The sequence below is a fragment of the Vulpes vulpes genome, chromosome 1, assembly GCF_048418805.1.
Source record: "Vulpes vulpes isolate BD-2025 chromosome 1, VulVul3, whole genome shotgun sequence".
Classification (NCBI taxonomy): Eukaryota; Metazoa; Chordata; class Mammalia; order Carnivora; family Canidae; genus Vulpes; species Vulpes vulpes.
The window spans coordinates 133,028,514-133,043,119 of record NC_132780.1 but is presented as its reverse complement, the minus strand read 5'-3'; the positions used below and the strand labels follow the sequence as shown (position 1 = coordinate 133,043,119).

The following is a 14,606-nucleotide window of genomic DNA, read 5'->3' as shown; positions in this document are numbered from 1 at the left end:
GAAACCATTAAAAAAACCAAACCAAAACAACTACTATAAAAATGACCACAAAGTTTCTGTGTGCTGGAAGAGAAACCTTTTAAGCCCGATTGTTAAAAAGAATATCTACAATGTCATACACATACTATGCACATGTTCTCTTTGTCACCCCCTACCCTCCGACAGGCCCAGTAAAAGGTGGTTCCAAAGAAACCATTGCACCCCCCATTCTTACCAAACAGTGACTGTCAGGATTGAGGGGAGGCGCTAAATAATACCCCATGGAGGACCTAGTACCTGGAAGCTATAAAGAGCTGGAAGAGGCCACAGTAGTTCCTTCAAAGTGCAGTGGGAATGGCACTGCCCCTTGTTCTTTCTGAGAACAGAGGCTGTCGCCCATCCTCCGGTAGGGCAGCACACTCACCTCTGTTGTGACTGCGTTTAGGTCGGTGGCCTGGCTCTCGGTCCTGCAGCACTCACTCCCTCACAGAGGAAACAGATTTTTGCAGAGGCAACAAAAGTAGGCCAAGGCGACAGAGCATTCTAGTTACCGGATGGCAGCCAATCACAGGCCCCTCCCCAGGAGCATCTCACTCTGAGGTGAGGACTCAAAGCAGAGCCTGTGCTGTCAGCCTAAACCCAAAGGGACCGACTTGTTGGGCTGGTTTTTCCACAGCATTCACTTGAGGGTTTCTGACTTGAGACCCCAAATCAATCTTTGTAACACTGTGGGCCATCTCTCCTTCCATAGGGACCACCTGGTCTGTCTGACCTAACACCACCTCCTTGCTTTGCGTGCTAAAGGGGAGCAAGCCAACTCTGACACGGGGTATTAAAATGAAAGGTCATAATATACCTGCCACCTCCAACGCTGTGACAGCCAACTTCCCCATCTCAAGGGCCGTCACCCTCTCCTTCCCACCCAGGATCACACATTTAAAAAATCCGTTTGAGGTTGCTTCTGTTGGGAGCAGGGTGGGGGTGGGGGTGTACCTTTTGGTTTTCCGTCCCCATCCATGGATCCCAGCTTCTTTGTTTCTGCTGTTAACAACAGCTCGTAAGGATGCTCATCCTCCTCCCTGGCTGCACTTCCCTGAATCCAGGGCCTCATGGCCAAGACCTAAGAGAGAAAACACCATAGAACTTCTTGTAGGGTAGCTAATACCAGGACAGGTTGTGCAGAACAAATTCGAGATTATTGGCTCCTTTTTCACCAGAGAAGGGAGATGGGGAGAGAAGGTAAACAGCTCCAGGGTCACAGGGAACCACATCCGCTTCTCTGAATATACACCTGTACCTCAAATCTCAATGGCCTTTGATTAAAACACTCTCCTTTTCTTACCTCATTTTATCCTTCAAAAAGCCATTAATAAAATCTAAGATCCTTCCCTTGCTTCCTCTCCCATCATCACAGTGTTCTACACGGTCTCTTTTCAGTGGATAGTAGCTTCCAAGCAGTTTTTAGCTAGGCCTTCTTTCTCCATGATTGTTTCCTAATATGCACACATACTACTCCAAGGCTGGAATCCTTTCCACCTTCTCAAGAAGGAATCAAATGACTTCTGACTGACCCTGAATGACTGACATTTACCAGAAACAAAGCACCCTGTGTATTCTTCTCTATTTTTGTGAGCCTTTCTTCAGAGGTCCTGGGGGTTACAGGGAAGTTTCTCTCAAAAGCTGGCTTCCTACTACACTTATGGCAATACAAGTTTAAATTGATTCCACCAATCTCTGTTCTGAAAAAAAGTCAAGTGGCTAGGCAGTATGAATTTGAGGGGAGAAAAAAAAGGAGCTCTTGTCTATGGAGAAATCCCTGATCCACGCAGTCAAGTGTCTCTGGTGGAATAATTGGATCAGAGCTGGCTCCTATACCTGCCACCTCGATTTAGGCAACTGAGGGCCTTGTGGCCACAGCTAGTCATGATACCAAAGTAGCCAAGCTTCCTCCTCTAACCAAGCCAAAAACACAATAATTAGTGCCACAGTCACACTGAGAGAGAGAATGAAGATCCTTGATTTAGAGAATCATTCTGGCTCATCTGTCCTAAGAATCCAACGTGTTTCATAGGCAAATTAATAATAATGATGTACCAGCTATTACCAGAGCAAGCCAAAGCACAAAACCTCTTCTTGTGCAGTTTGGCTAGGAGAAGGGATAGATTATGAACAAAGGGGTTCAGAGGAACTCGCAAGTCCACCTAACAAATAATGGTAGCCTAACAAATGTGATCCTCTGGTACATGCAGAAACCTCTTCCTTCAGATATGCCTCACAGCTCACTGGAAATGAATCGGGTTTGTGACTCGTCAGGGTTTTGCTTCTGGGAGACGTAGCTCACAGTGTTACAGCCTAATGAGACAACAAGGATTCTAGTGGCCTCAGACTAAATGAGAGGCTGTGGCTCCTGTTTGGTAACAAGACTGCCACTCCAAAGGCAGAATGATAGTTTCTTTCTGAAATTCTGCTAAGCACAGCAGGGACCTCCACTTACTGAAAGCCACCTGGAAGCTAAAAGCTATTTCATTACAACGAGCCATTTGCCTGTATTAGTTACTCCTTTCACCTCTTCATAGGAACACAATTAAAGGAACAAAGAGGGACCATTAAGCAGTTCATACAGTGTCAACTTAATACCACAGGCTTTACAGACAGGAATTTGTGTTCCGCAGGTTTACACACCCATAGCTATCACTTAGCCAGAGCCCTGGAAATCTGATTCCAGTAAGTGTTCTGCACACAGCAAGGGCCCTCATATAGCCCCAGGCATGCTTGTCTGAGAGGTAGTTGACAGTCTGGATACCCAGCCTATAATATCCTTTTTTCTTAAGCAGGACAGCTGATGACTTCCATCTGGAAAATCAGGTCCACTCGACCTTCATTCATTCTGTGCCTGGCTCCTTGCACAACAACTGAAGCATAGAAGCAACAAATGCTGGGAGAGACCCAAACCATTACAATCACAGCTCAAGAGCACCTGGCTCTGTCATTTTGCAGATGCCCAAACCAGATTCCCAGGTGGGTCTAGGGACTTGCCCAAGGTTACATAGAGAGCAACTAGCAGAAAGAACCAGGGCCATAAAATTCACTTCCCCTGATTCTGGACCAAGATGGCCTCATTTTTTCCTGGGAAATAGGACTTTCCATCCAATTTGGAACTCTTTCCCTTCTTCAGACTCTCTAGTGAGAGTCCCCTGCTCACACCCAGACAACTTCTAGGGTGATCTTTTCTGCTTTAGTCCTGGCTCCCACCAGTTATGGGATTAAAATCTCATAATAAAGCAATAGACTGCTTTGCTTTGAGCCTTCCTAACTCCCACTCAAGAAGCCCTGTGTCACATTGAATATAGCAATAACGGATTTTCAATAGAAAGGATTCTGCTCTTTACTAGATTATTGCCTAATCTTTTCTGCCCCTTTCTTCTAGGGCTGGCAATAAATCAAAGCCAAAAAGCCATATTTTCTGCTATAAGTAAAGCAATATTTTTGCACCAGAGAGAAGCTACTACCAGTCACCACCTAACTGTAACCAATTGAGTGACTGGTTGGGGTGTGGGCAGTTTTCTGGGAAGAGATACCATAGTAGCTGCACCTTCCCATGAATGTTTAACACAACTGAACACTGAAAAGACCATGGTCAGTATGATGCAGCTGGCAGCCCATTTGGCAGGGCAAAAACATCTCAATAGCATGTGTGCACACACATGTGTGTTTAATTTCTTTAAGCCAGTTTCGTGACCTGGTCATTAATCTAATAAGCTCTCCTGGGGCCAGCCATACTCAGCTTCCTTTAATGGCTTCTCTTCCTTAAGATTTTATTTATTTGTTTATTAGAGACACAGAAAAAGAGGCAGAAACATAGGCAGAGGGAGAAGCAGGGTCCCTGTGGGGAGCTTGATGCAGGACTCAATCCAGAACCCCGGATCATAACCTGAGCCAAAGGCAGATGCTCAACCACTGAGCTGTCCAGTTGTCCCCCCTTAAAAGACTTCTACAGGTCATCTGACAATGGCAAGTCTTGGGAATAGGACACAAACACTGAAGCTGATTGCCTGCCAAATATAAAAGTCTAAACTGTGATGAGCCAGTGCTTCCTAGGATATGAGTGTTATGGTAGTAAAGCTATGAGAGTACAAGAAATCGAGACAAAGAAGACTAGAGTCAAAACAACAACAACAACAACAACAACAAACCAAACCAAAACAAAAAAACCCTTCACTTTTGGAGAAGACCTATTCATTCAAACTATAGCAAAAATAATCTATCTTGATCATTAAAAGGATAATGATGTAGACCACATCATCTCTTTATTTATGCACTTATAATCACTAAGTAAGCAAAGCTGGGGTTCTCATGGTCTTCTAACTTCTGACTGCAGTGGTCCAACTGATCCAGACTCCCAGGCTATTCAGAAATAAGTCCTATAAGTATCTCAGAGTCCCTTATCCAGAAGAGTAATATGGAGATTTCTCCGTCCATCTCTTGAAACTGTTTTTATTTTTTTAAGATTTTATTTTTTTTAATATGAGAGGACGGGTAGAGAGAAGCAGACTCCCCACTGAGCAGGAAGCCTCACATGAGGCCAGATCCCAGGACCCAAGATCATGACCTGAGCTGAAGACAGATGCTCAACTGACTGAGCCACCCAGGTACCCCTCTCTTGACACTTTTTTGACAAATTTTATGCTCTGAAAAGCCTTGGGAGAACAGAAAGTCCTCATTATCTAATATTTCTTTAAGAGCCTTGCCCTTATCCTTGGACATTAGGAATTCTAATCCAAGTCATTGTTAAAGAGGTGGCATAAGCTCTGCAATCAGGCAACAAAAAGAAATAAAAGACATTAAAATTGGCAAAGAAGAAGACAAACTCTCCTTTCACAGATGAGATGATACTGTACATAGAAAACCCAAAAGACTCCACCCCAAGATGGCTAGAACTCATACAGCAATTCGGCAGTGTGGCAGGATACAAAATCAATGCCCAGAAATCAATGGCATTTCTATACGCTAACAATGAGACTGAAGAAAGAGAAATTAAGGAGTCGATCCCATTTACAATTGCACCCAAAAGCATAAGATACCTAGGAATAAACCTAACCAAAGAGGTAAAGATCTATACCCTAAAAACTACAGAACGCTTCTAAAAGAAATTGAGGAAGACACAAAGAGATGAAAAACTATTCCACACTCATGGATTGGAAGAATTAATATTGTGAAAATGTCCATGCTACCCAGGGCAATTTACACATTTAATGCAATCCCTATCAAAATACCATGGACTTTCTTTAGAGAGTTGGAACAATCATCTTAAGATTTGTGTGGAATCAGAAAAGACCCTGAATAGCCAGGGGAATATTAAAAAAGAAAACCATAGCTGGGGGCATCACAATGCCAGATTTAAGGTTGTACTACAAAGCTGTGGTCATCAAGACAGTGTGGTACTGGCACAAAAACAGACACATAGATCAATGGAACAGAATAGAGAATCCAGAAGTGGACCCTCAACTTTATGGTCAACTAATATTCGACAAAGCAAGAAAGACTATCCACTGGAAAAAAGACAGTCTCTTCAATAAATGGTGCTGGGAAAATTGGACATCCACATGCAGAAGAATGAAACGAGACCATTTTCTTACACCAGACACAAAGATAAACTCAAAATGGATGAAAGATCTAAATGTGAGACAAGATTCCATCAAAATCCTAGAGGAGAACATAGGCAACACCCTTTCTGAACTTGGCCACTGCAACCTCTTGCAAGATACATCCATGAAGGCAAGAGAAACAAAAGCAAAAATGAACTATTGGGACTTCATCAAGATAAGAAGCTTTTGCACAGCAAAGGATACAGTCAACAAAACTCAAAGACAACCTGCAGAATGGGAGAAGATATTTGCAAATGACCTATCAGATAAAGGGCTAGTTTCCAAAATCTATAAAGAACTTATTAAACTCAGCAGCAAAGAAACAAACAATCCAATCATGAAATGGGCAAAAGACATGAACAGAAATCTCACAGAGGAAGACATAGACATGGCCAACAAGCACATGAGAAAATGCTCCGCATCACTGGCCATCAGGAAAACATAAATCAAAACCACAATGAGATACCACCTCACACCAGTGAGAATGGGGAAAATTAACAAGACAGGAAACCACAAATGTTGGAGAGGATGTGGAGAAAGGGGAACCCTCCTGCACTGTTGGTGGGAATGTGAACTGGTGCAACCACTCTGGAAAACTGTGTGGAGGTTCCTCAAAGAGTTAAAAATAGATCTGCCCTATGACCCAGCAATTGCCCTGCTGGGGATTTACCCCAAAGATACAGATCCAGTGAAATGCCGGGACACCTGCACACTGACATTTATCGCAGCAGTGTCCACAATAGCCAAACTGTGGAAGGAGCCTCGGTGTCCATCAAAAGATGAATGGATAAAGAAGATGTGGTCTATGTATACAATGGAATATTACTCAGCCATTAGAAATGACAAATACCCACCATTTGCTCCGACGTGGGTGGAATTGGAGGGTATTATGTTGAGTGAAATAAGTCAATCAGAAAAGGACAAACATTATATGGTCTCATTCATTTGGGGAATATAAAAATTAGTGAAAGGTAATAAAGGAAAAGGAGAGAAAATGAGTGAAAATATCAGTGAGAGTGACAAAACATGAGAGACACCCAACTCTGGGAAATGAACAAGGGGTAGTGGAAAGGGAGGTGGGCGGGGGGTTGGGGTGACTGGGTGATGGGCACTGAGGGGGGCACTTGGTGGGATGAGCACTGGGTGTTATGCTAAATGTTGGCAAATTGAACTCCAATATAAACAATTGAAAAAAAAAAAGAGGTGGCATAAGGCATTTACAGAGACATAGCCCCAGTGAATCTGCTCCATTTTACCAGGTTTCTCCTTATAAAAAGGGAGTAATGAAGCAAATCTCTATATAAAAACATGCAGAGATCTGCTATAGCACTTCTATTTGCTAGCAATGTTATTATCACCTTAGAGGCTGTAATTCTAGAGACCCTCTTAGTTGAAACATGATAATAAGCATTTTGTAATTAAGGCATACGAAGAAATAGGGACAGAATTTGTACCTAGCATAAACATCTTCCACTATTTCCAACACTGACTTTTACATTCTTTTTTTTTTTTTTTTAAAGATTTTATTTATTTATTCATGAGAGACAGAGAGAGAGAGGCAGAGACACAGGCAGAGGGAGAAGCAGGCTCCACGCAGGGAGCCCTAGGTGGAACTCAATCCCGGGACTCCAGGATCACGCCCTGGGCCAAAGGCAGGCGCCACACTGCTGAGCCACCCAGGGATCCCCAGACTTTTACATTCTTAAGAGGACTTCCTTGTATTTATACATCTTGTTAAATGAAAGCCACTCTTCTGACTCCATGTTTTTATTAAGTAAAAAGAACCTGTCTCACTGGATGGTCTGTGGCAATACAATATAAAAATTAACTCTGACTTTTTTTTTTTTTTTTTTTTTTATTTATGATAGTCAGAGAGAGAGAGGCAGAGACATAGGCAGAGGGAGAAGCAGGCTCCATGCACCGGGAGCCTGACGTGGGATTCGATCCCGGGTCTCCAGGATCGCGCCCTGGGCCAAAGGCAGGCGCCAAACCGCTGCGCCACCCAGGGATCCCTTAACTCTGACTTCTAAGGATAAAGTAATGAGATTTAGTGGACTAGTTTATATCAGCTGTTTTTTTTCTTTTTTAAAGATTTTATTTTATTTATTCATGAGAGACAGAGAGGCAGAGACACAGGCAGAGGGAAAAGCAGGTTCCATGCAAGGAGCCCGACATGGAACTCAATCCCGGGACTCCAGGATTATGCTCTGGGCCAAAGGCAGCGCTAAACCACTGAGCCACCCAGACATCTCCCGCAGCTGATTTTTAAATTAAAGAACAATAGGCCACGAATGAGCTGTAAAGTAACCAAATTATGTAATATTTTGAATAAATACTGAATATTTTCTGCACAGTGGGAAGTATTAAAGGAGCATTCTGAAAATGAAAGATCATAGAAGATATTTTCTTCATATAACCAAGAGGTGATATTGAACTACTGGCTCTATGATAATATTTATTTTTTAAAAAAGATGGACTAGACTTCTCAAATAAACTTCTTTGATTTCTCCCACCCCCAAACTCCCACTTCTCTTCTAATTGAGTCTTTGTGACATTTTCCATGTTTGTCTTGGTAGATTCTTCACGTGAAATGAAGAAGAAAAATATGAAAACAGAAATATGATGCTTGGGGCAGAAGCACCAAAGCTTGCTAATGTGACATAGTCTCTACAACAGTGATTAGGGGCATAGTCTACATTTTGTGTCAAAAGATGACACAGGAAAAAAAAAAAAAAGCAAAAAGTCAAACTCTTTAGCTATGGGAGCCAGAAGAAACTAGGCCTGGTTACAATTAATATGCAATGTAGATCAATAATCGGCCCGTCTGCTAGACAGCTCCATTAAAATTCTTTGCTTAGTACTTCTGAGTGAGTTGGAAAGGTCTTGTTCCAGATTACTGACATACACAATACAAATTTACTGATCCAAAGAGGCGATAAGAAAATGAAAAAGCACAGTCGTCTTTAAGCACACATCAACGTATTTTCCAAAAAATCATATTTCAGTGATGGCAATAAACCCTCAACCCTCTACCTCAGAAGCTGTCAAGGGAAAATACTTCTTATCTATGCGCTCTTCCTCCTCTTCATCGGGTGGTGGCTTTGCAGGAGGCGGTGGACGTTCCCTCTGTAGAAGAGAAAAAGTATTTCATTACCTCTTTTTTCAAATATCTAACTTTCTGTTCTTATCTTAGCCCTTGGAAATGAAAAAGAATACTGTAAAGAACTCCCCTGAGAGACTAAACTCAAGGATCTGTATCTAAACAGATGGCTTAGTATCTGCACATATACCACCTCCTCCACACACATACACACGTAAAATTCAGTCAGCACGCGCCTCGCTTTTTGATGTTTGTAGCGGAGATTGTAAACACTTCTTTCATATTCTAGACCATGGTGAGAAATATTAGCACTGAAACCACGGAGCTGCATCATCAGAAAATGTCCCTCATCATATCCATAATAAAACTCTAGCCTAGGAAGGCCAATGGCTCAACTTTCTGACAATGTTAAAAAGAGGAAGTAAGTAAATCAAAAGAACCAATTTGTCTAAGTTCTAACAAACCCAAGTTATTAAGGAAGTAATGAGGAAAGTAATCAAAGATAAAAATATCAATTTCTGTTCAAACTCAAATGCTACCCCCATTTATTCATCAAAGCTCAGAATAGGTCTCTAATCCTTGGTCACCTCCTTCAATGATTACTATTATGTATCATTCATATATGAAAACCTTTCATCTCAGCTTATTTAAAAAAGGAATATTTGTCAGTTATCTGACCTATAGCAAGGACTGGTAAACTCTTTCTCAAAGGGCCTCTCCAAGAGAGGAAATATTTTAGGCTTTGTGGTCAACCCTGCCACTGTAGCACAATGTAGACAGAGAAGATAGGTAGATGAGTGGGGCTGCATTCCAATAAAACTTTATTCACAAAAATGGGCAGCTGTCTATGGGCCATATGTTGCCAATCCATGCCCTAGAGCAAGAAGCACCCTTAAGCAGAGATTCATGAGGTCAAGCGAGGTAGATGACTTTAGGAATACACACAACATCTGGTGGCAGAAAGCTGGAGAGGTTTGCCGTTGTACCTGCAATATCGTCAGCACTATCAACAGTCCAAAGTCCAAACCATGCTTCATAGTCAACATTCCTACCACAAACCTGAACCAGAAGTTGGCTTGTAGCCTCATTCCCTGGCTTGTAGGTTAGTGTACTGTGTTGCTAGAACAGGAATATTTATAAAAGCCAGGGTGGAGGCACCTGCTGAATTATGCAAGAGCCTCAGAGAAGTCTGCAGGATGTCTCCCATGTCCCAGGAGCCACCAGGGTCAGTTAGCATTTGGTTAGCATTTGGCATCCATGATCTCTCTCTGTTAAAATATGCCTCAGCACTCAGTATTCTTGATAAATCAACCCTTCCAATAGTTACTGGAACCAGATGGATGCCCCACGGCAACAACTTCAAAACAGATTCGTCTTTTCAAGCCAAACAAAACTATTAGATCAGATTGTCCACTCAGCTCCACTTTTCCTAGCTGTCTAACTGCAGGAGTGCAGAAACCAGCTTGGTTCCTTCCAGGTGTCACCTCCACAAGGAAGGGGATGGGAAAAGCAGCAGGTCTGTAATCTACACCAGTTATCCAACCCTGGGGTAAAGATAGCTGAGGAAAAATGAAATGAAACACAACAACAGCAAAAAGGGTCCATCCCAGAAGCCTTCTCAAGACTAAAGGAGCCTAGGAAAAACAATACGAGCACTTCTTGTGCAAGAAGTGATCACCAGGGACTCTGGAAAGAGAGAGAGAAGCAAAAGCCTCTGCTTTTCTAATGTGAAAACGGTGACCCAGGTCCTGTAAGCACCAGGCTGATTTATGCTCACCGTCCATTGCATTTGTAAGACACAGAACAGTCAGTCCCTTGGCCACAGTTAATTACCAAAGGCCAGGAAGGTAGCACAGCCGCAACATAGTAAAAATAGCAAAGCACGCAAACGCCGCCCCCCCCACACACACACCGCCCCCAAATGCATCAGTTTTTACTTAGCAAGACCACCAGAGGATAGATTCCTGGAGTGGGACGGAACAAAAAGACTATAAATCAGCGGCTAAACCCACAGGAACTGGGTCATTCAGAGCTTACTTCAGGAACCCTGCGTTCTTCTTGTAAAGCCTCCAGCTCCCTCTAATGGACATCACCTGTAAGGACCATAAAGCGATACTCTTCTCCACAGGTGAAAGTGAAACAAACCAGCTCTGACCACAGAAGCACCGTGCTGGTGGTGCTTGTCATGTTCGTGTGCTTCTACTGCTCACGGGGGGTTTTATCAGCCCTTGATAATACCAACTATGGCGGTCTACTGCAAGACTGGTGGGCTTTGCCAAAATCCATACAGAAATGATGGGACAATTCTAGGACCAGGCACAGAGCCTAACCAAAAAAGAACATGAAGAAACATCAAGCCATCCCCAGGCACATCTGAAAAGGATCACCTGGCAGCCAAAGGGTCATCCAAATGGTCATGGGGCAGATTCAGACCAAAAGAGAAAGGCCAGCCTCTCCAACAGGAAGAATTAATATACACCTGAAAATATGCTGCAAGTTGGGATCACTGGGATTCTGTTAGAGCAACGGCAAGTTCGGCAAAAATGTGATGCTCAAAGCCTGAAATTCTTGTGCCCGGCAATGCAGAAAGGAAGGTCGATGGGACTATGGATTCAGGCTTAGGCTCAGAGTAAAACCCTGAGGGAGAAAAAGAGAGTAAAACATCTTGAGAAGGATGGACAAGACTGGAAGCAGAAGCAAGTACTAGAGAAAGAAGCAGTGAGATGGGAAGGTAGACCTTGGGAAAGAAATGGCTGGAGAGATTGTAATTGGGAAAAAACTGGAATGCTGCATGCTAACACATATGATGTCTGATTAAGCCTTGCTACCGCCCTGCTGAAGGCAGAATCTGTCCAGATCCAAATGGATAATGCTCGGAGGGCAAATGGAAGGTGCGAATGCACTCCAGGTAGCCAAGAATTTACTTCACTGAGCTCTTTCACTGTGGAACTGCTCTCCAGAGAGAAAACTAACAATACACAGCAGAGACCCCAAAGACAGAAGCAGCAGATGCCAAAGGGGAATAAAATGCTTCGATCTGCTCTAAGGCCCAAAACTAACAGGACAATGCACACATATTACGCTGAAATCAGAAAAACCAAAATTCGACCTCAAGGCACTCTATACGATTTAGCCACACTAAGCAAGAGTGAGATATGACAGTGCCCAGAGGGACACGGAAGCAGGGTGCAGGCCTCTGGAAAGCAAGCCACCCTCGGAGCACAGTCCCTCTGCCATGCCCCAGTGAAGCACAGGCTGACAACACAGTCCCCAGCTTGGTGAGGGCCCCAGGCCACATACAGGCCTCACTCCAGCAGCCTTCACTCCTGCTGCCTCAGTCTCCTTGTTCACAGAGTCTCGGTCAGACGATCGCCCACTGGCCATGCTGTCCAACGAATGGCAGGAGACAGCATTATATAGCGCCTCGTAGGGACCCTCCTCTTCAGCATTTGTGTCAAAATCAATGATCAGTTCAGTCACTGCTTTCTCCACATCACCTGAAAAGGTCAGAGAGTGAGAGTCAATGGCTGGAGAGCAGTTTCGGATTTCCAACCACGGCAACCACCCAAAGCCCCTCATCAGCCTGAATTTGATGAACAGTAGCTGAGAGCAGGAAAAGAAAATGACTGCTTTGCTCCATGGACAGGAATCAATACAGAGAGTTTCAGTTGCTCTTTATACCCTGAGACTTAAAGAGATTTTTCTCTAATTCACTATAGCAAACCCTTGACGTCTATGAGGGATACCTCCCCAAGACCTTTATGAATTCCCAAGGACCTCAATGCCATCATAGCATAACCTTAAACCATAAAACGTAGCAAAGTATAACTGCAAACTTAAGTAATCCTTTAAATTCTGTGATGCCTTTCTGACATCTTGGAGGCTGTGCAAGGTTAAACTCACTCACCAGAGACCTAGGAACCTCAGACTACCTGGGATCTGAGTCTGCGTCTCTGAAAAGTTACGGACTGTTGTGGATCAGCCATCTCCGGGTCTCTGGCAAATAGTCAAAACCGTAACTGTAAAATCCTTGAAAGCTAACATCTTAGTGAACTACTAATCCCATTACTAGTAGATTATGAGGTCAAGAAAAAGTACAGGGGTGGTGGAGGAGGGGGTAGACGAGGACTCCACAGTGAAGACAGGCCGAGCACCCTCTAACCTCATCCTGCACTCCTCTGAAAAATCCCTTTCCCCTTCCAGTGTCTGGTTTTGTTCTGTTCCTCTGGCTGTCTTTACCGTGCTTTGTAAATACCTGAAGGAAGGTGTCAGTCAGTATTTTGTCTTTCTTGTTCATCATACCTGGGACCCAAAAGGCTGCTCGATAAATCTAAAATGGTGGATTTCAGTGGCTAATGATGGAGAGGCTGGACTGCCCAACCTAGTGCCCAGACTGCATTTGTTAGCCAAATGATATAGTACCAAAATCTGCCATATACTGTCTACCAACCAGATGACACTCGTTTATTATTTATTGAGGGCCAACTGTGCTTAAAGCATGATAGCGTGTGTATAGAAAAAGGTTTCCTTGAGATTTGAATTCATCTTGAGATCACCCTGTCTATGACACATCCCAAAACAGACCTCACAGAGCCAACTATAAATTAGAGAATAAGATAAAGTAGGAAAGAAGAGGTCCAAGCTCAAAGGCCTAAGGTATATCCAATAAAAAAAAGTTCATATACTAGCTGGAAACCAATACATTTGATTATGAACTTATTAAGTACTCCCCACCCCCTGAAGTTATTATTTAAATGAAGCTTTTTGCATTCTACCAAAGCCACTTCAACTCTTCAAGGTGAGAGCCCATTGGTTAGCAGAGAAAGGCCGCCTTACCCTGAGACTTCTGGGATATGGAGTCCATATTGGAGATGAGAGGTCCCTGGGACCTGAGGGTTTTATCAACCTCTTTTGCACTTCTTTTTCCAGTCATGTGATCTACGTGGAAAGACAAAAAAAGCTTCAGCAAATACAAATTCCTTGGTTTGGCTAGTGTGTCCCCAGGCCAACCCGACAGGCAGATGAACGGGTACCTTCAATAAGCGCTGCTATCTGCTGGCTCTTTTGAGAAGGCAGTTCCCGGACAGTGTCTAGGGCAGTCAGGCCACGGTTATCTTTGATGTTGACATCGATTCCTAGAAAGGCACACCAGGTTGAACAGGGGGAGTGAGCAGTTGCAAGACAGCCTTAAAGGGGGTCCAATTCCAGGACTCCTAACGCTCCCAGTAGCACAACCAACATTTTTCATCCAAAGACATTTAATCCAGCTCTTGTAGAACAATTTGTACACTTGCAGTCAACCAATGGAGACATACATACATTGGGCTGGAGGGCAGCCAGCAAAAATCTCCCTCCAGGGAGGCTAGGGAGAAACAAGCCCACCCCGGGCATGCTGTGTAGACGAGAGCGCTGCCGACCTCTCACCTGCAGCCAGCAGGATTTGCACCACATCAGTCTTGCCAAACAGAGCAGCCTCATGCAAAGCACTGCCCTTCTCCGTCTGGAAAGCAAACGAGAGCGCAGAGCAGCATGTCATCAGAACAGTGACCCAGGTTTGGCGTGGCTCCACACGACAAACGGGATATAGACAAGAAGGGGCAGGAAAATAAAATAAACCACACAAAGTCCTCTGTCATTATCTTTCCTACTTTTCTTGTCTGTATTCCGGAACCACAATCGTGGCCCGGACATGAAGTGTGTTTGAAATGCCACCATCAGGCCACACAGGAATAACTGTGCAGCAGCTCTTGGAGCCACCTATTGGTGAGAGCTCCTCAAAGCTCCCCCTTCCTGGCTGAAAGGAGTAATGAGAAGAAAAGTACCAGGGGAAAAACAAAAAACCACCTTGACGTCCCATGTGGTTTGGTCAATGCAAATCCTAA

General features: G+C 43.7%; 1 protein-coding gene across 11 annotated transcripts in view; it reads right to left on the bottom strand.

Moving 5' to 3' along the window:
• The window catches only part of ANKS1A (ankyrin repeat and sterile alpha motif domain containing 1A), a 179,939-nt gene that overhangs the window by 80,803 nt on the left and 84,530 nt on the right, over positions 1-14,606 (bottom strand). For all 11 annotated transcript variants that reach the window (XR_011995954.1, XM_072730517.1, XM_025990780.2 and 8 more), the window contains 6 exons: positions 14,149-14,224; positions 13,758-13,859; positions 13,561-13,662; positions 12,025-12,221; positions 8,658-8,750; positions 973-1,099 (listed from right to left, as the gene is read on the bottom strand). Coding sequence is in view for 10 of the 11 variants with exons in the window: in XM_072730517.1 (XP_072586618.1) it covers positions 973-1,099; positions 8,658-8,750; positions 12,025-12,221; positions 13,561-13,662; positions 13,758-13,859; positions 14,149-14,224 (697 nt within the window). In the remaining variant the exon portion in view is untranslated. The remainder of the gene's footprint in view (positions 1-972; positions 1,100-8,657; positions 8,751-12,024; positions 12,222-13,560; positions 13,663-13,757; positions 13,860-14,148; positions 14,225-14,606) is intronic.